Below are 20,335 nucleotides of genomic sequence, written 5' to 3'. Positions count from 1 at the left end.
TGTGGGCACGTGACACCAGATTACATCACCCTCTTGATAACTAAGTAGAGTACAAATGTGTCTCACCGCTCAGTTTCCAAGAAAGGATCCCCTATAGGGTTTGTATGTTTTTGCTGTCTTAATAGCTTTCCTCTTTAACTCCTCAGGGTGACCCAGCTCAGCGAGGGCATTTAGAGGAAGCTGCTTTCCAATTGCAGCAGATTTTCCGGATTGACATTTCCATTGCATTGAATATCCTTGGTAATGTGGACTTGGATTTGTTTTGTCCTTAAACCACACATTTCTCTTTTTGGAGGACCTCCAAATTGTTGCAGGTCTTGTGTGAAGGCAGAGATGGCATATACCCAAGCTGAAGCCTCCTTTCAGCAATTTCAACTGTGCTTTGAGAGATTTATTGCCCTTTGTCCCATCCTGCCACCTGATTTATATCAGCATATTTAAATCCAGGCTTGGTTGAAGCCTGAACTGTTGTCCTGACATCTGTAGTTGGAAATTAAGCCATCTCGCATCTTTTTTGCAACACAAACTGTCATATCCTTGTATCCCTTTTCATTGTCTGAGATCTCAGTCTTCCTGGCAAGCTGAAAAAGCAATTGCAGAATTGCAACTCGAAGATGAGCTGCAGGAATGTGCAATGATCTAAGAAAAAAATCCCTGCCCTATATACACCACTAGTTGCACCACTAAAAGAGCGAGCCACTTCCATGCAAGCCATATGTTGTGTTAGCCCATGATCCTTCTTTGCAATGAGACTAGAAAAATCCCTAAAATGCAGTGTTGCCATTTTTCCTACGGAAACTTTGGTCCTGTGGAATGAGGGTTGGTGAGCCAGCCAGAAGTGGACCAGAGCACTTGACATGGGCCAAGGAAGGCCCAGTAGCTGTTGGGGAGGTTGCTGCATTTGAGGCTGCATTCTGTCCATTTTCTTTTCCCCTGTTTTTACTTTGTGTTCTTCTCAGGGATTGAAAGTATGAGAGCGGGCCATTACAGGATAGCCTATACCTGCTTCAAACTGGCAGCAGATCGAGGCTACAGCAAAGCCCAGTTCAACGTGGGTCTGTGTTACGAGCATGGCAGAGGCACGGAAAAAGACTTGGAAAAGGTATCCACGGCTTGTAGGGTTGTATATGTGCGGCACAGCCCAGGAGGGCTTTGGGTGCACAGGCACTTTTCTCCTTTTATATGGGTGTGACAGTCTCTGAAGTCTTGTTAGAAAATGCTGAATATAATATAAACTGCGGGTTTGCAGTGCTGGCTTCAGTATCATAGATCCCCTCAGAGATGTGCTGCTGAAATCCCCTTTTTCATAGCTTCTGAGGTCTTCTCATAGGTACACAGGCTGTGCCACTAGCACCCAGGAGAGTACCAAGGAGAAACCTGTCATGTTACTGTATTTAAAACACCACTGCACGTCCAAGGGCTTCTTCACATCTCCAGCTGTCCAGTTTGGGTACCTCTAACTGCAGCCTGCCACCTAGTGCGTGCTGGCCGTAGTCAGCATCTTCTGTAGCTGGAAAGATCTGCAAAGGCGGCTTGTTTCGAATAATTGTGAAGATCCCCATTAGCGTAGAGTAAGCTTTGGTATTGTTGGCCCAGTGCCATCCCCTTCAACACAGGGAGTTTTGACTAGAGAAGGCAGGGTGGTTAGAGAGCTCTCATATAGTCGCAGTCTCACGTAAAAAATCTCACTTTAAAAATCTCATGTTCTTCAGTGGGGAGGTGTGGGAGAGCTGCTGGGGTAAGCATGGGCAGCTTATGGTAGATCTAGACAGAGAGGTTAAGCTTGTCCCGGCCAGAGGGGAGTCATGTTGTGTTTGAGGGCATGTATTACCTGAATCACACAAATGTGTTTCTCTTTTTCCAGGCAGCTTTTTATTACTACCATGCGGCCAGCAGCTGTCACCCCATGGCACAGTACCGCTACGCTAGATACCTCTTATGCCACAGACCTGAAGATGAATGGGACAAGAATCAGAAGGCAGTGACTTTCCTGGAGCAAGCAGCAATGGCTGGGATTACAGAGGTTAGTGTCCACAGCATGGCAGTTCATAGGAGAGAGCCAGCAGAAAGCCCTGTCTCAAGGATTTGAACAAGACATCCTAGAAAGCAGCATCTATGGAACTGGAAGCAAAATTCTTCCAACATATTTATACACCTGACAGTACAACGGGAGGCAGCCCTGCCCACACATGGGAGGCAGCTAGGTACCCACTGTGTCAGCAGTGTTGGTTGTCTTGTTTTGCTGTTGGGCTTTTTAATGTGGCTCTTAGATTAGACACCTAGATTAGACCATTGGCTTAGGAACACTGATCTATAGTGGAAAATGTAGCTCTGTGTTTCATCTCCTCTCAATTCTGAGAGTACAGGTCTCTTTGGTGGAGGAACTTCCATGAGATGCTGGAAGTAAGAACAGATCCTCATATTTTATCTGTAACTTTTCAAGATGATTCATCCACATGGATCTGTGTACCCTGCCCTCCTTTCACACTCTTTAGGAGATGCATTTAGGCATGTGCCATCTTGTGTTGCAAATGCCAGTCGTTCTGGCAGTGGCTGCATCTCATGTAGCACGCTGTTCCAGGAAGTGCATCTGCTATATCTTACAGACAGCTCATGAGCAGGAGCCATTCTCTGGCTCTGACTTCCACAGTGCAGTTTGAAACGATATTCTGGGTCTTACGGTGTTAGAATAGTGACATTACTGCACATATAGTGGAGTTCTATAGATCAAATGTGATTTTTCGTGTTTAGCATGTCAGACTGATTTTTTTCTAGGACAGCCCCCCTTCTGTCAACAGGCTCTGCATCAAGCAGGGTACTTTGCACACCCATCTTGCAGCAGTAATCCCGGCATATGAACAACTTGCAAAATCAGTAAAAGAACTGGAGTAATTAATGGGGAAAATCCTGGCTGATTTGTATCATGTGGTTTTGTTGCAGGCACAGGCTTATCTTGGAGTGTTCTACATGAGAGGGCTGCAGCCTAAGGAGAAGAGAGGTCTGAAGTACCTGCTGCTGGCAGCGAAGAATGGTGTAAGTAATCCCTTTGCAAGCTATGATTGTTCTCAGTTTGGGATCACTGCAGGTTACACGTGGCAGATTTCAGGGCTTCTTGGAAATGGGAGTGTCAGAATTTTACCGCACAGTCTGAAAGGACAGAGTGGAGCCTTGGTGCATCTTGGGGAGGAAACAGGCCCTGGGGCGCAGACCCTACAAAACGTGAATGTAGAAACAGCCCTGTTGGGTTGAAGTAGTTCTTACAGCACCAGTGCTTATGTCCATGTAGCAATTTTACAGGTTTCCTATTATGGAGCATCTACACCCTCTTCAGTCAAACTCTTTCACTACTGTATCATTCTGAGAACTTTGTGTCTGTCTCGAATCTGTTCTTCAAAACTGGCCCATTATTTCTTGCCTTCTATAGAAAGGATGAAAAGAAACTATTTCTGTTTATAGACCTTTAATGTACTTAAATACTTGAATCTCCATTCAGCCTTCCCCCATTGTTGCAGTTTCTCTTCACACATCATGTTGTCTAGATCCCCAATTTTCTTGCTTGCTGTTGAACTTTCTCCAAGTGACACAGGCTTATTTTTTTTTGAAGGGCCGTGCCACAATCTCGGCATAGTACTGCTCCTGAACCCTTACCAGCACTTAGAGGAGTAGAAGTATGACATCCCATGTCTTGCAGACAGGTTTCTGCATCCCACAGTTCTGTTTCTTTACAGCACTGTGACATTGTTCACTCATTTTCAGCTTGCACTGCATTGTAATAGCTAGTTTTTTCTAAAGAACTTGTTCATTTTAACTTCAGTTTCCACAGCTTTTGTGTAATGGAAAATAATGAATAGCTATTCCCTCTTCTTCTGGCTAATTCTTCTGATTCTGTCACCCTTTAGTATGTCCTCTCTGAGTCATTTCTTTTGCAGGCTGCAGAGCACTGGTTTAGTTTGTCTCTCCATGTAGTTAAGCTGTTCCATTTTGCTTGTCAGTCTTCTTTCTATTTTTCTAATTTTCCTTTGACCATTTTAAGATGTTTGGACTAAAACTGGACTCAGGATGGAGGCATGCCAGGGATCTGACATAATGAGATCCTCTGCTTTGTTCTGTATTCCCTTCCAATAATTCCTAATATTGTTTGCCCTTTTGCCTGCCACTGAGCAGTGACTTGATGGTTTCAGGGAATGATCACAGTGACTCACAAATTTCTTTCTATAAGCACTACTTGCATTTGTCAACACTAAGTTTCCTCTGTGATTGTGTTGTCCACTCTTAGTCCTGCAAGATCTTCTCTAATTAATTCTTTACAGTAAATTTGATCACTCTGAATGACGCTACATCACTTGCAAATTTTACCACTTCAGTTTTCACCCTCTTTTAAGAATGCAGACACTGTCAGATCACTGGTGAGACTAGACCTGACTAGCCTCAGCAGCTCAGACATCATGTTCATGATGGTTGATACAGTATTTAATTCCAAATCTGCTAAAGATCTCTCATAAGCTGCATCACTGACTCTCTTCTTCCAGCCTGATGTCAGATGCATGTGCTGCACAATATAACAGTGAATTATCTCATTAAATAGATGATTGTCATTTACTGAATGCCTAGTGAGCCCTTAGCAATAGAAAATCTAGCAGGTAACTGCAGGTCCCAGGGGTGCCCCCCAGTAGATCGGTGTTTTGCATGTTTTGGTCACAGCCATGACAGTTCTCAGAGCCCAATCATCTTTCCCCATCTCTGCTTCCCAATGGATGCTGGCTGTAGATGTACCACAGCCTCATCCTTAGTGGCAGGCTTGTGCATAGGCTCCCTGGGATGTAACCCCACATATTCTGCTGGGAGAAGCGCTCCATGAATATGTTCTTTTCCCATTACCCTGGAGTATGAATTTATGTTTAGTTGGTTAAAAGACTGCTGGATATGGGTGAAGCAAGGACGGCACCATTTACCTACAACTCCAAAAAAGGGAAAACAGGCACAAAAAGTCATGGGTTCAGTGTTTCTCTTTCGGGTTGTTGCTCTGTGCTAGAGCCAAGGGGGGAACTTGGACAAGTTTTCTTCCAAATAGAACGATGCTTCAGAGAACTGCATTTTACTTTGGTTACCACTTTTTATCCTCCCTTGTTTTATGTGTGCAACCATAGAATATAAAAACCAGATTAAAGAGCGTTGTTGGAGAACTGAGTCTGACCTTCAGATTTCAAAGTATATCACAGTCACTTATGCCATGCTAATTTGGGGATCTCTTCTCCTTGTGGTCTTGTCTTTGAGGTGTTCATCATATAAGAGACAGCTAGTGGAATACTTCGTACTTCTTTAACCCTATCTCTTGTCACATCTGAAGTGCCAATCCTTCAACATGTTTATCTCATCTCTAAAGAAGTTTATTGCTGTCATAAACTGAGACTTGCAACATTTTGCAAAGCACCCACTCATTGAGTTCTTAGCTTTCCTCTACCAGCTACATCCCAGACAGCAACACTTTGCAATATGTTCTTTTCTCATGGCTTTATTAGAACTTGCTACTTACTTCCTTTCTTTCTTTTTTTTTTTTCCTTCTTTTCTTTTTTCGCAAAGCCTTGTTTAGATCATGTTTCTGGCAGTCATACTCTTCAAGTTATGTTGCTGGCTTTTTTGCTGAAAAAGGTCTGTGTGACCACTAGCCCATGCCATCTTTTCAATGTCTTCAGGACCATCGTCTTGCTATCTGTGACACCCTTTGCCTCCTATTGGATCTCAAAGATAAAGTGCACAGCCAACACATAAACATATCACGGGTTTGGATTTGGCTTCACTGACCCATCTGCAGTGACATCCTCTACTTTCTAGTTCATTCTCAGGAGTTATGTATGTCTCAGTAGTTTAGGTGCTTTTTCTCTAGCACTTATTTGCTTGACTTCATTTCTGCTGCTTGAGATTTCTTCTGGAATATAATTAGGTGGGGCTGAGCAAGATAGTGGTGCACTGTTGTGTTGAAGGCCTGATGGCCTGATGCTGCCAAGGGGAATCTTCCAACCCTTGGCAGCAAGTACCTCTCTGGCATTTGTTGTTTTACAAGACTTCTGCGTGAAATGTAGTAGGGCAGTCCACAGGGCGTGCTCAGAGTTTGGATGTGATCAGGATGTGGGTACAGTCAAGGCTGCCCAAGTCCTCTTACCTCTGACTCCTGACACAATCGGGATGCTCTGTGGAGACGGCTGTTCCTTTGTTCCCATGACACAGACCTGGATGTTGAAGGGAAATTGGTGAATTTAGTTGGAAAAGGATAGGAAAGAGCAGAGTCAGAGATGGCTGGTAAGAAATTCTGCTTCACTATGTGCTCGGAGAAGGGACTAAATTACTGAATATACGGTCTGAGGGATAGAGGAGTAAACTTTAAAGAAGGTGACCAAAGATAGAGCAGTAAACTTTAAAGAAGGTGTTAAAGACTCTCTGTTCTCCTTCCATATGCTGTCGTCACTTCTCCATCGTGTGGGGCTGATTGCTGTGCTTTCTCCTGTGGCTAGGATGCCCAAAGCAGGTATCATGTGGGCGTTTGCTATGAGAAGGGCCTTGGAGTACAGCAGAACCTGGCAGAAGCAATGAGACACTACCGACAGTCAGCTGCTGCAGGGAACAGGAACTCCCGGGAGAGACTGCGAGTGTTAGAAGAGGAGGTGGAAGGTACCACGGGCAGCGGGGGAGGAGGGTGTGTGGGACTGTATCACGTAGTGACCCCATAAAAGCGGGACCCAGTATTGCCAGAGGAAGGGTAGCACAGGGCCATGGCAAAAAGGAGTCCTTTTTACTGAAGGGAAGGGAGCACATTTCCTTTTCAGTTTTTTCCACTTCTTACCAGCTATTTCCAGTCGAGCTGAAGTGGCCAAGCCATTCCCATAGTATGATGCATCATTAATACCTTGTTTTAATGTACTTTCAGACATGCGAACAAAGCATCCATTCCTTTCCGGAATAAGAGCCTCTTCCTCCAGCCCCTGTTTCTGGACTATTGTTCGTGTGCCTACAGGCTTCCACGCCACCCAGCCAAGACAATCTGCCCTAACCCTGCCCCACTCTTGGAGCGCAGACGGACTCCACATGATGACGCTCGGCAGTGCAGGATGGAGCCATGCCCTTGGAAACAGGGCAACGCCACTGGAACTGCAGTGCTTGGAGCCCCACCACTGCTGTTATTAGAGCAGTTGGTAAGTGAAACAAGCAGGCAGAAGGAAAGGCAGCCCTTCTTAGTCTGCTTGGGGCTGGAAGCAGGCTAGCAGTGAGTGGAAAGAGAAAGCTTTCTGTTAATAGAACAGGAGCCATTTTTAAATACAGGTGTTTTGAGAATAAACCTTGTGATATCTCCTATGCCACCATGTCTCTGGCCCTCTACCTTCCAATACAAGGACCTTTCTTATGCTCCTACTTTTCCATATAGAGCTACATATAGACTCCCACCATGCCACGGTGATATGATTTAGGGCTATAATTCCAGTAGCCCTGCACATCTTGCACACGGTCCCCCAGTGAGGTTTACAAACCACCATATGATGATGTTGGCAGCTAACTCTGTGATGGGCCTGGCCTGCACCCTCTGAGGCAATTTGATCTCACTTCAAGGCTAGCTGTTCCCGCAGTGGTTCTGTGACCAGCACAATCTGGGCTTGTCTCTACATTGCCATTGTGGCAGTTTAATCCACTTTCAAACCTGTGCAAGCAAGAGAGTGAATTCTGATTATTAGGGCACAGGTTTTTGTGGGATATGGCTTATGGATCCCCCTGAACTGGTGAAAGTAACAGCTGTCCTCAGCCATCCTGCACTGTTGTCAGTGCCCTTCAGTCCCCAGTTATTATTCCTTCAGCTCTGGCGGTGAGCTGCTCCCATGGGTACACCCCTTTTGAGTCACGATGAGCAAGGTTTGCTTCAAAATTTATATTGTACGTGTTTGCTAAGCACACCAGCTCATTTTCACTGAAGTGGATAAGGGATGCTCCCAGCGGGCAGTAACCACTGTCAGGCAGACAGCGGCAAGCAACTGGTATGATAATTTCTTCCACTAGGGCAGCTGAATCCGGAAAAAGACATTTGTCCACACCAGTTTAAACTGGTTCAAGGGCATCTGTACAAACTGTCCAGCTTCCTGTAGCCATGGTGCTCTCATGCTTTGTGTAGATCAGGCTCTGAAAAACAAAGGCAATGGCCCCATCCTGAACTTGCTCTGGTCTCCATTCAGCAAGGGAGGGGCACAGCCAGAGCGCAACACATCTGATTGTTCTTCTAGTCTGGTCTCTCTTTCTGCTCAGACCAAACTTTCTTAGACCATTTCCTTTATCAAGCAGGATACAATTAGCAGGAAATTCCTCGGGTGGATTTCCTATTCTGTGATAATCCACAGCATGCTTACGCATTGGTCAGGACAGGACAGGGGTAAGGGTTGGGGGGTAAGCAGTTTGCAGAATCAGAAAATTGAACCAAGAGAGGAATCTGTCTCCTTTTTAATCTTCTTATAATGTATTTTTGCGTAGTTTGTCCTTTGACAGGCACATCAAAGTAACTTTCCAGAGGGAGATGTGAGGTTGTGCCATGTGTTTGTCCTCTATGTGTGTTCCCAAGATGCAGAGGAATCCCATAGGGCTGCATCTCCTCACAGTCACAGATATGCCTCCCTCATGGTTTGCACAGCTGCATCTCAGTTAGAATATGGCTCGCTGTCATTGTTTTGGTGCAAGAGCCTGTTTTGTTTGTGAAACAAAAAAGCAAGACATTTCTATTAGCAGCGTGGCAGTATAAACAGGCGGGGGCAAACCCATCAGTGTAGTTTATTGCCAGAGATGGGGTTATCAGTAAAGCACTTTGGAAACTCCAAATACAACAGTGGATATTTCGGATATTAAAGAGTCTACCTGGGGAAATCTTACTCTGTTGCTTTTGCCATTTGGTCCCAAGAGCAACAGAAAGGATAACTTTCTCATTTACTCTGCTTTAAATTATCTGTATGGTTGTCTGCTGCTGTGGCTTGTGTGTGTACACACTAAAAGCAGGGCACTGTCACCTCTAGGTGCATGGAAAAGGAACACAACAAAGACACCCTTGAGATGCTCCAGGATCATGTCTGCTGGGTCTTGCTGCCTGTTCTTTTTCAACTTAACAGTAAAATGAAAGCCAAAAGTATCACCCAAAGACACCTGATGCGACAGCCCCACCAGGAGCAGATTAGCTTTGGAGAAATCTTTGTTGTGAACTGTGGTATCCGTGGAGAAGTTAGTGCGGTATTTTTAAAGTAAAGATGGTTAAGGAAAGAAAGCAGTGTGTATAAAGCACTGCTGGCCCTGCACGCTGATGGAGGGGAAGCTGGCAGTCTCAGCCTCGCTTTTGTAGTCACTCAGCAAGCAACGACGTGCATTGCTAGCAGTGGAGGCAATGACTTTACCCTCATTCCCATAGAATGACTCTCCTCTCACCTATACAGCCACTTTGCCAGCATGCCCCAAACTTGTTCTGGTGTTTTGTATCATAGTTGGAAGGCACGAAGTACGGTGCAGAAGAGAGTCCTATATGTGCACGATCCAGAAGCACTTACCTGCCATCCATGCACCACTGCATAAGCCTACAAATGCACTCCAGATGCTTATGCCACTGTTGTCTTTCCATTCTCTGCGAGTGCAAGTCCCTGTGGTTAACACCACCTGTGTGCTTCTTCCTCAGTTACTAATATCTGTATCTTAGTTTTCCTACATATGCTATTATCCTAAAACTTTCTTACAGCTCACATACATACAGATCAAAGTGAAAACCTGTAATATGGTTGAAGGTTGTGACTGAATATTTCAAAACAGTGTTTTTATGCTTCCCTTTTCCCACATTACCTTTGGCAGACTCCAGCCATCTGTTGTCTGCTTCTGGGCGAGGACTACTCTCCAAAATCCAATGGCCTCAAAAGAGGGTATGGAGAAGGAAACAGTGGGCACCTAGTGCAGCCATAGCAGAGATGCCAGAGCAGCAGTGCTGATTTTGGGGCATTTTACAAAATGGCAACTTTACCGTGGTAGAACCACAAAAGCTGAAAGGATCAGCAGGACAAAACAGGCAGATCTCCCTTTCTGAGTTGCCATTTCAGGCTTTCTGCAGATACATCATTATGCCACCTATACTGCACCTTGTTCCAGAGATGGTAGTGTTAGAAAAAAAACAATTTTATTTAAATAAGAACTGGGATCCTGGAGCCCAACTCCGCAGCATGTTGCAAAGTCCATGTCTGCAATATTTTATTGTCCATGGTGTCACAGTCTATAATCACGTGGATGTAGCTGACTGTGTTGTGGTTAATCTAACAACCCCTCCCCTCAATTGGCCTGCCCTGCAAGGAAAGGGCCCTCCAGCTGTTGTGTAACTTGAGTGTGATGGTAAGGTGAAAGATGAGGGTGGGAGAGGAGGAAAGCTAGGAAGGCAAGAACAGGCAAGTAGAAGGGAACTAAAGGTGAAATCAGTCATGGAGAAATTTGATGGGGTGAGGCAAAGGAAGATATGCTTGTGATCAGTCTAAATGTGGATGATTCAATGACCCTGTTAAAGTACATGTGTGCACCCCAAATGCAGAAAGAAGCTCTGTCTGACTCCTATCTCCTTATCACAGCTGCTAAGCTGCCTACAGAACAGGAGCACTGTCTTCCAGTCCAAGGCTCTTCCCATGTGCTGACAGCTGCCGCAGAAGGCCTGAGCCTGTTTCATTGTGGACTTGGACCTTCTGCGACAAAATCATTTCAAAGAGGGTGCTCATTTCTGAAAGGAAAGTGCTGGCCAGTCTTGTCCCAGTGGCATTCGATTCAGCCCCAGCACCTTTGCCAAAGGTCTCAAAGGTCTTTGGTTTCTCCAGCCTTGCAGCTTCCTCATCCTGAGGTGAATGCAGAGAGTCAGGGGAGAAGATGTTGTCCTTGTAACTATTGGTGAGCGACAAGGAGAGCCGGGCCACCCATGCTGGGTCAGCAGCTGTCAGCCTCTTGAGGGCCAGCTCTGGAGGGAGTGAAAACAAGAACTGTTGGTGAGATGTGGAGTAGAGGAGACTGGGGGGGAGGGGAGAAAAAAAATACTGAGAAATGAGGAGACTTCCTGAAATGAGCTGAGAGAGGACTGATTGTAAACAGATCTAGAGATAAGCTACCAGCAGCATCATTCAAATCAGCAGTTTAAAAAAACCAAACTAACTAGAACTGGTTTAAAACTACTGGGGTTTTTGTTTTGTTTTGGTTTATTTAATATAATAACCATAAGGATCACTTTGGTTTCTCATTTGTTGCAGCCTCAAGTGGCACTTCACTAAATTGTTAGCAAAGCCAGAGAAAGTGAGGGTTTAGGACTGGCTAAAGGGGAGATGACAATGGAAAGCTTTCAAGAGGGAAGTATTGGACAGAAAAATGGTCAGTAGTGGACTTCCCTTAAGGGTCACTCTAGGGTGGGAATTTGCTGCTAAGCAGGCATATTGAGACCGTAAAGAAATGGGTTCTTGTGAAAAAAATAATAACAAAAGTAGAATTAAATTCTGGATTATAAAATGCACAGCTGGATGGTTGAAGACTAGTAACAAAAAATTGAGCTATAAAGTAGTTGTTCATCAATTGGAAACAGATGAGGAGCAGTGGGAGCCTAGTGTGGGTGTTGGCTGCAGGCTCATTAGTGTACCAGTAATGTGATTCTGCCCCAAAATGGGCAAATGAAATCATACAATGTGTTGGTCAAGGTATTCCCTGTTGGCATGAAGACATATCTGTGGTATTGTTACTAGGTCTGGTGAGACCTGATTAGGAGTATTACATACAAATCTGATTATCCATCCATAGGAAAGAGGATCCTATCTCCATCCATAGGAAAGAAGTGCAGAGAAAACTATTGAGGTGAAAACAGCAGTGAGTCCAGGCTTACGTGATGGAGACCCCAAGAGGTAGGGAGGTAAGGGTTGCTTAGCCTAAGGAAGTGAATGCTCACCGGGGATCTGACAGCAACCTGTCATTATTTTGATCAGATAAGCACTGACAAAGGAAATTTTTATGCTTAAAATAGTGTTGGCAAAAGAAGAAGTGATTATAACTGTCCATGAATAAACATATACTGGAAATTAAAGGAAGGACCCCATAGCAGGGTGAGCCTGGAATAGCTTCCTCATCAGACGGCAGGAAAGGAACTGGGGGTTCTTGTTTTTTAAGTAGAGCTTTGCAGTTGGTAAACAAGACTCCGTGATGTGGTGCACAGACGTTGACTTCCAACCCCACATTGCTTCATTTCCAAAGCATAACGTAGAACCACTGGGAGGTTTGAAGCAACCACCAGGTTTGTGAAACACTTTTGAGTCAGAGAGCAGCAAAACAAAGGCTCTGACTTATAAAGTGACCTCTGAAAGGAGGATCCCTGTTCTAATGCACTTATGCTGCTTCCAGAAGATAATCAATACCCTGCCACAGCCTGGGACACACGGTTGTCAGTCAGTGGCTAGTCAGTCACTGAGACAAGTCTTCTTCCTCAGCCAACTAAGTAATTAGTCCTTTTTCTCTGAAAAACAACTGTGTCCTGGGGTGGGATGGGGGTGAGGGCTGGGATTCAAACCTGGTAAGGAGAGAAGGGCAGATACATCACTTAGATTTTGTTTCAGCTGAAGTCCCAAAATTATTTTGTGTTGCTTAACTTCCAGGATTTCTTTCTGCAATCTCAGTATTTTCTTTCAGTGCAGTGACTGTTCCTTAAGAGATCTCCCAAGTGTGCTGAAGTCCCATGTTTTTGCTCTAAAACATCCACAGTTCTCTCCTCCTCAGTCGGCAGGAAGCGACTGCATTCCCTGAATATTTTGATGTTTCAGCTCTGGAGCAGGGCACAACAGTAGCCTGCTTGCTGTGGGGAGAGCCAAGACTCAGTGCGCTGATGGTCCTGTGACCATGAAACTTTATAATTAGGTATGTTTAATTTGACTGATAACTCTTTACTGCCTTATTTTAATGGTGTTTTGGGAGCAGGGGTTGGTTTTATAATCAATAAAGTTATATCTCCCATCTGCTGCTGCGAGCAGTCTGTCTTGCTGGTGGCGGGCATAGGTGTTAATAGATGGTGCTGAGTGCTGAGAGTTCAGCCCGCAGCTTGATGCTTACAGCATAAACAACCTGATAGCTGGCTGGGACAGATTACTCACACAGTTCCCCCCCACTGCGAATAGCACAAAGGCCCAGACAGACTCAGCCAGCTGTTATGATACTCCTGAGTACAAGCAACGCTTCCTTCCTCCCTCTCAGGATGCAAGTCCACTTCTGTGTTTGTGTTTGGGAGAGGAGGAAGGAGTCCAGCAACTCCATCATCTGCACTCCGTTGCCTTTTCGGGAAGGTCTGGGCTCATGGTTAAGGTTGTTTTTCACCACTGAAACAGGGCAGCCTCTTTTGTCATGTCCAGCACTACTGCATGGGTAGGAAGCCACGCTGGCATAGATAGCCTCAGCGTGCACCACTGGTGTTCACTGAAATTCCAGTGATTTGGCAAAACAGGGTTTTTTCTATCAAATCCAAGAAGCATGGGAGATGGCAATTCAGGGATATGCCTTGCCACAGCACAGATTTTCTAGGATGCTACCTGTCTGGGCAGGACTGGATCTGCTGAGAAGGTCCACCACTCCCTTTACTGGGACTGGTGCATGTCAGTACACCCATAGGATGGAGCTGGGCAGCCTGTTTGCTCCCTGCTCTTGGCTGCAGGACCTTTATATCTGAGGAGGCTTGCAGTTCTCGTTTTTACTCAGCCTTTCCTTCATTTGCTCCTTACTAGAATAGAAGGGCAGGAAGACAGACAGACAGAAGCAGCATGGTTCTCCCTCTAAGCAAGAGCACAGAAAATGCCCAACTCTGGAATTAAAACGACCACAGCAGCAAACCTCAATGAATTCCTCTTGCTGTGGAGGAGCATAGAGGCTCCACAATGAAATTTCTGCTACAGGATGTGAGTCAGCCCAACTCTTTCAAATTGAAATGCCAGCAGAAGAGATTTTTAGAACAAATCAATAAAAGGATTGCAGAAAATGGCCCAGATGGTATTCACCCTGGAGTGCTAGAGGAACTCAGATATGAAATTGCTTGGTTTATTAACTGCTGTTCATTAACTACTGCTTCAAATGAACACGGTATCAGAGGAGGGGAAGGTAGAAATTGTGACATGAGTTTTTAAGCACGTGAAGGTGAATCTAGTGCAGGCAAATTCATAGAAATCATTATATGCAAAACGCAGCAGATAGCCGAGTACCTGCTATTCAGGCAAGAACTGATGTGCCATTTGCAAGGCAGGGAATTGCGATTTGCAAATTTGTTGGCATCTATTGGAAGAGGTGGCTGAAGAGTCCTGGTTGACAGAGGACACCTGAGCTTGCAGAAGAGTACCAGCCAGGCTCGCAGGGGACCTGAGCTGTCCCTGAATTAACAGCCAGGTTCTGTCAGGGACTAACGTGTGTTAAAAGCTGGGAAGTGAGGGTAGGAATAAATAATCTTCCCCCAAAGGGAGATAATTAGTGGAGACCCAGAGTATCCATTCAACATAGTGATAAATGACATGGAGAAGTGGATGGTGTTGTGTTGACTCCACTAAAACACCCAACAACATAAAAGCGGGGGGTTGCTGAAGGACCTAATAATATTGAGTGCCATGAGCAAAAAGTGGCTGGTGGATTTCTGCGTCACCAACTGTTGGATAACTGTCATGGGGAACAACACATCATGTATTGATGACTCTCCCACCATGCAGAGGGATTTGGGAGTCACCATGAACAGTGTGGAGCTTGGGCAGGAGAGGAATGAAGAACAAACCAGAAGACCTCCTTATACCACCAGTGTAGATATATCCTAAACACTGCACACAATTCTGGTCAGCACATCTCAATAAAGATATACTAAAATTAGTAACAGGTTGGTCACAGGAGACAAGACTGGATGAGTTCAGCCTGGTAGGAAATAGGTGCCTGATGGGGCTCAAAGGGTCTAGAACACCATGAGGGGCTCAACAAGACCAACAGTTCACCTTTCTTACTCTTCATGGACTAGAAGACAATGAAATCAAGGGGCTCAGGTCAGCATGGGAAGCAGAGTGTTCACAGGGTGCATAGTTAAACTGGACTTCACCCCTACAGAGGCCAGCCTCACAAATTGGCTCAACAACAGCAGACACATCTATGCGGGGAAAGATCTACCAAGAGTAATTAAACATGAAAAAATACAATGTGAAGCTCAGCAAGTCCCTTTGCTGTAAAATGCCTGATACCAACAGCAGATGGTCCATACATGCTGTCCCAAGCATCTGCCACTGTCAGAGCCACCCTAGAAGATGAGACGTCCCCTGGCTTGCCACAGGCCAGCCAGTTTTATCATCTGAATGGGGTTAGTGTGTTATCTGAGGAGATCCCACCACTGGAGCCCCCCACCAGCCCCAGCATGGTCCCAGTAGTGAGGCCACCTCACCTGCCTGCGGCTCCAGGAGGGTCTCCAACTCTTCTCCCACCAGCTGCTGCATGGAGACCTCAAACCCACTCTCCGAATCGCGGTCCTCTGCCTCACTTTCACCGTGCCCGCTGTCCTTTGTGCTCAGGCAATCGGCATCGAGCCCTGCAGCCCTGCGAGGGGGCCAAAACACTCAAATTGCACTTAAACCCTCAGCACAACCCTGTCCTGCCGATTACTTTAAAGGTGGTTGTCTATATCCCCCATAAAATGACGCAGAGGTGGGGTGTGGGCATCTTCTCAGTGCGTCATTCACAGTACTGAAGGCATAATCATTTCAGTCCCCACCAATTAATGAGTTTTGGGTTTGTTGTTTTGTGGTTTGTTTGGTTTTTTTTAAAAAAAAAAGAAAACAAACCACAAAAAACACAGGAAGCAGAGTGCCACAGACCCTCTGAAAACTGGGCCCCAGCTGGGTGCTGGGCTACACATGCGGCTGCTCCACATTTCTTGCCCAAGAGGGGTTTTGTCCTGCAGGTTGATCCTGAGCAAACAGGGAGCTACTGGTTCTTCTCTCTGTATTTGGAGGAGCTGCCCATGTGCAGGACCAGGCAAGAGGCAATGCAGCCCATCCCTGCCCCAGCAGCCCCAGAGCGGCTCTCCCTCCCTCTCCATCCTCAGCAGATGGAGATGATGATGAGAAAGGTGGAGAAAGCTATGTCTGCCCACAGCCTGGGCAGGACAGGAGGGTCGTGGCAAGGCAGCAATGAAGCCCTGGCATCCTTGGGAGTATTGACCCAGAGATGTTAACGCCATAATTTAATGGGAATGCCATAAAGTTTGTCTCTGGGAACATCTTCAGCACACAGCTGGGATATCTCAGTCCTTCCCAGCCCTGCTAGCAGGGTCTCTCCCTCACTAGCCTCCTGGCCCAGGGACAAATGCCCTGAACTCACATCAACAAGCAACAGCATCTCTAAGAAAGTACCCAGAGCTGTGAGAAAGCTTGTCCTTGTGCTGCTGCCTACAAAGCTGGGACCCTCTGTGCTCATCAGTGCACCTTTCCATTGCACTTGAACACACCAGTGTTCCCCCAGCAAGGACGGGCAGATGGTTCACGTCTGTGGGGGAGCTCAGGTGGGTAGCTGCCAAAGGTGCCCCAGGAAGGAGGCAAAGAGCAGCCCGAGGAGAGTGCTGGATACCAACGGGGAGCCAGGACCAGAGGAGAACAGCCATTCCCTGAAGGGAGGACCTACCTCCCCAGTCTCAGGTCAGCAAAACCGGGGATGAGGTTTTGCCTTGTGCGTCTGCTGCCCTGGTGTCTCCTGCCCTTGGGGGCTCTTGGGGTCAGTGGGGCTGAAGCAGAGGCAGCAGAGACGCAGGGGAATGGGGTGTGGGGAAGGGAAGGGCTGAGAGCCAGCCTTACCTGCTGCCATTCTTGGCCGTGTACTTGTTTCCCCTGTGGTTTGTTTTGGGCTGGAACTGGCCCTGGTGCAGCAGGGAGAGCAGCTGGGAGATTTGCTGTAAGGCAGGAAAAGCCTGTTGAGCCCCAGCGATCACCAGTCAAGCTGCTTCCTGCCAGGATGTCCCCTCTGAACCCCCCTGGCCTTTTTATAGCGTTTCCTCCTCCTGCAGATGGTTCAGCATCCCCACACAGGGGGGGAAAACTAGCGACTGGACAGCCCACCCGGCCCCGGTGCTTCTCCTGTGCCATCTCTGCCTACTGTTCCCTGCCCACACGCTCCCCTGGGGAAGTGAACATGGGGTTGTTCCCTTCCCTCCGTGACAGCCATCCTCCACCCCAGCTCCCAGGGCATCCTGGTGGGCATGGGGAGACCCTGCCCGTGGTGGGGTGGCCGTTCATCCTACCCAGCCCCTGCTGCTGGGGCACCTCTGCCCAGGGATGGGAGAAGAGACCGACCAAAGACCATCAGGTTGCATATTCCCACCACCCCAGGCTGTGCAAGGAAGGATTGGGGCAGGCGGGGGCGCATCTACGCCTCCAGCAACACACGGGGCAGCTCCTACCTGCACCGGGGGTGACTCCATCGCAAACTCCCCAGTGGGGCTCTGCTCCGCCAGTGCCACCAGCGACAGCCGGACCAGGCTCCTGAGGATGTGCTGGTGGGGCTGGGACTGCGCAGGTCCCCTGGCACCCACAGGCTGGTTGGGTGGCAGTGGGGGCTCTCCCACAGGCCCCTGCAGTGGCTTCACCAAACTCTTGCAGTGCGGTGGTGCATCCAGGGGGCTCGCAGCCTCTTTCGCCAAATTTTTCTGTCTGTGGGGCTGGCAGGGCCGGCGCTGCAGGATGGGCAGGTTGAAGGTCCCCTGCTGCTCGTCTGAGTCCTTTTGAGTCCTCTGATTTCTCAGGGTCCTGTAGAGAGTGGGGGTGAGGTGGAGGGGAGCCTGCGGGGAGCCCCCTGGCACAGGGGTGGCTATGCCAGGCAGATCCTCCTGGCAGGGATGGGGGGGCTCAGCCTCCTGGGCCCGGCCCCGGAGCAGCGGGACGAGGTGGATATCCGTCTTCTGGATCTGCCTGTGCGGCTTCTTGAGCTGCTGCTGCCTGCGGGCATCCTCTGCCTCCCTGCAGTTGTAGGCCATGCCGTCCTTCTTCTCCTTCTTACGCAAAGACAGGGCTAAAGCCAAAAGGAGAAGGCACCCACCCAGAAGAGCGGCCAGGCAGATAACGGCCACCACAGATGGGCTCAGCCACCTGGGATCCTGGGCTGAGATTTTGGAGAACGCCCCATGATGCCGAAAAACTAAGCGGACCTGGGCCAGGGTGTGCATGGGGATGTCCCCCCCATCACTCACCCGGACGACCAGCTCCCGCTCGCTGCCGGCAAGGCTGCTGGTGTTGCTGGTGTTGAGGAAGACCTCCCCCAAGAGCGGGTCCAGGATGAAGAGCCCGGCATCATCCCCACCCACCAGATCATACCGGAGAGCCCCATTGATGCCAGAGTCCACATCCCTGGCCACGATGGTGAAGAGGAAGGGAGCACCGGCACAGGACACAAGCGTTGCATTTGTCACTGCTGCAGTCCCTTGGGTGCTCCTGTTCCCGGGGACCACCCAGAAGCACCCTGTCTCCACATTGACCAGGACGGAGAGCATGGCCGTGCCTCCCACCAGCACCGGTGTGGTGATGACGGGTGCGTTGTCATTCTGATCGAGCACAGTCAGCCTGATAGAGACATTGGACACCAGCTTGGGGTGACCACCATCCTCTGCGGTGACCAGGAACTCCAGGCTCTTCACCTGCTCATAATCAAAAGCTTGGAGGGCAAAAACATCCCCAGTGGTGGAGTCAATTGAGACCAGACCCAAAGCAGAGGAGTCTGGGATGCTGTAGGTGATTTTCCCATTGAAACCTAGGTCAGGATCGGTGGCATGGACGGTGAGCAAGAAGGCAGGTGCTTCGCTGTTCTCAGCAACAGCAACCTCGTAGGTGGCCTTCTCGAAGGAGGGGGCATTGTCATTGACGTCACTGATGCAGATAGTGAGGTGCTTCAGCACAGCCAAGGAGAGGTCACCCTGGTCCTGCACCACCAACGTCAGGTTGTACTCGGCATGCAGCTCCCTATCCAGTGTGGCATTGGTCATCAGCAGGTAGCTGTGGCTGTTGGTCCTCTTCAGCCTGAAGTACTCATACCCTTGACTGAGGGAGCAATGCACTTGCCCGTTGCTTCCCGAATCAGGGTCACTGGCCGTCACTAGAGCCACGAAGCTGTCTTTGGGGAGGGCTTCAGAGAGCACGGGCACTTGCGTGGCCCAGGTGACATGGACATCAGGAGCATTGTCGTTGACATCCAGGACTTTGACCAGGATCTTGCAGTGTGCTGGGATGGGGTTGGCACCCAGGTCCCGGGCTTGCACGTCCAGCTCGTAGGTGTGGGTTTCCTCGTAGTCCAGCGGGTGCTTCAGGATGACACTGCCTGTGCAGGCATCAATGTCGAAAGTGCTCAGCACCTCCGGGGGCGCGTGCTTGCTCAGGCTGTACTCAATCTCCCCATTGGGGCCCTGGTCAGGATCGGTGGCTGTGACCGTCACAAGGAGGGTCCCGGGCAGAGCATCCTCCCGAACCTCTACGGTCAAAGAACTCTCTGCAAAGACCGGGCTGTTATCATTGGAGTCAAGGACAATTACTTTAATCAAAGCGGTACCTGATTTTGGTGGCTCCCCATGATCAGTGGCCATCAGCACAAGGTCAAAAGAGGAGTGCAGCTCCCGGTCCACTTCTTTAACCATGACAAGCTCTGCCTGCCTCGTCCCATCGGAGCCAGAGATGACCTCCAGAGCAAAGTGCTCGCTGGGGGAGAGGGCATAGGAGCAGCGGGCGTTGAGGCCAGCATCGGCATCCAGGGCTCGGTCCAGTGGGATCCGTGTCCGCAGGGATGCACTCTCAGACATCTCCAGCTCCAGCTCAGGTGTGGGGAACCGCGGCGCGTTGTCATTGACATCCAGCACTTGAACCTCCACGTGAATCAGAGCCAGATTTTGTGCGGCCAGCACGTTGAACGAGACCCAGCAGGGATCGCTGTGCCGGCACAGCTGCTCCCTGTCCACCCGCCCAGCTGTGCTGAGCACCCCGTCCCCGCTCCCCACATGCAGCGGGAACCTCCCAGGGGTCTCCATCAGCTGGAAGGTATCTGCTGTTTTGCCACTCTCACCCCCCTCAAAGTGCTCAGCCAGCGTCCCTATCACCGTTCCCAGCGGCACTTCCTCAAACACCCGGTACTGCACCGTGAACGTGGCTACCTCCTGGGCATCGGTGGAGAGGAAGAGGTACCACCACAAGGCTGGGAGATGGAGAGCGGAGCGGCTCAGCAGCAGCATGCTGCTGGCAAAGCCCACTGCCCTGCTGCCCCAGCACGCTGCTGTGGGCTTGCCCGCCTGCCGCCACAT

At 48.6% G+C, this 20,335-nt stretch overlaps 2 protein-coding genes across 5 annotated transcripts in view; one reads left to right on the top strand and one right to left on the bottom strand.

Annotated features, from left to right (window-relative positions):
• The window catches only part of DELE1 (DAP3 binding cell death enhancer 1), a 22,573-nt gene extending 9,598 nt beyond the window's left edge, over positions 1-12,975 (top strand). The window contains exons 6-12 of one of the 4 annotated variants that reach the window (XM_072872947.1): positions 147-240; positions 960-1,102; positions 1,865-2,023; positions 2,941-3,033; positions 6,510-6,666; positions 6,923-7,187; positions 12,766-12,975. In XM_072872947.1, coding sequence (XP_072729048.1) covers positions 147-240; positions 960-1,102; positions 1,865-2,023; positions 2,941-3,033; positions 6,510-6,666; positions 6,923-7,179 — 903 coding nt within the window. In that variant the 3' untranslated portion in view covers positions 7,180-7,187; positions 12,766-12,975. Of the gene's footprint in view, positions 1-146; positions 241-959; positions 1,103-1,864; positions 2,024-2,940; positions 3,034-6,509; positions 6,667-6,922; positions 7,188-9,038 lie in introns of all 4 variants that reach the window. The other 3 variants (XM_072872946.1, XM_072872945.1, XM_072872948.1) reach the window with 3 other exon arrangements.
• On the bottom strand, positions 10,626-20,335 carry PCDH12 (protocadherin 12). The gene is made up of 4 exons (XM_072873067.1): positions 17,459-20,335; positions 16,857-16,951; positions 15,452-15,603; positions 10,626-10,990 (listed from the first exon to the last, which is right to left on the bottom strand). Exons 1-4 carry the CDS (start codon positions 20,333-20,335, stop codon positions 10,626-10,628), a joined length of 3,489 nt encoding a protein of 1,162 aa, XP_072729168.1.

This window comes from Ciconia boyciana, chromosome 9, assembly GCF_034638445.1.
Source record: "Ciconia boyciana chromosome 9, ASM3463844v1, whole genome shotgun sequence".
Lineage (NCBI taxonomy): Eukaryota > Metazoa > Chordata > Aves > Ciconiiformes > Ciconiidae > Ciconia > Ciconia boyciana.
This window is presented reverse-complemented; position numbering and strand designations above follow the sequence as displayed.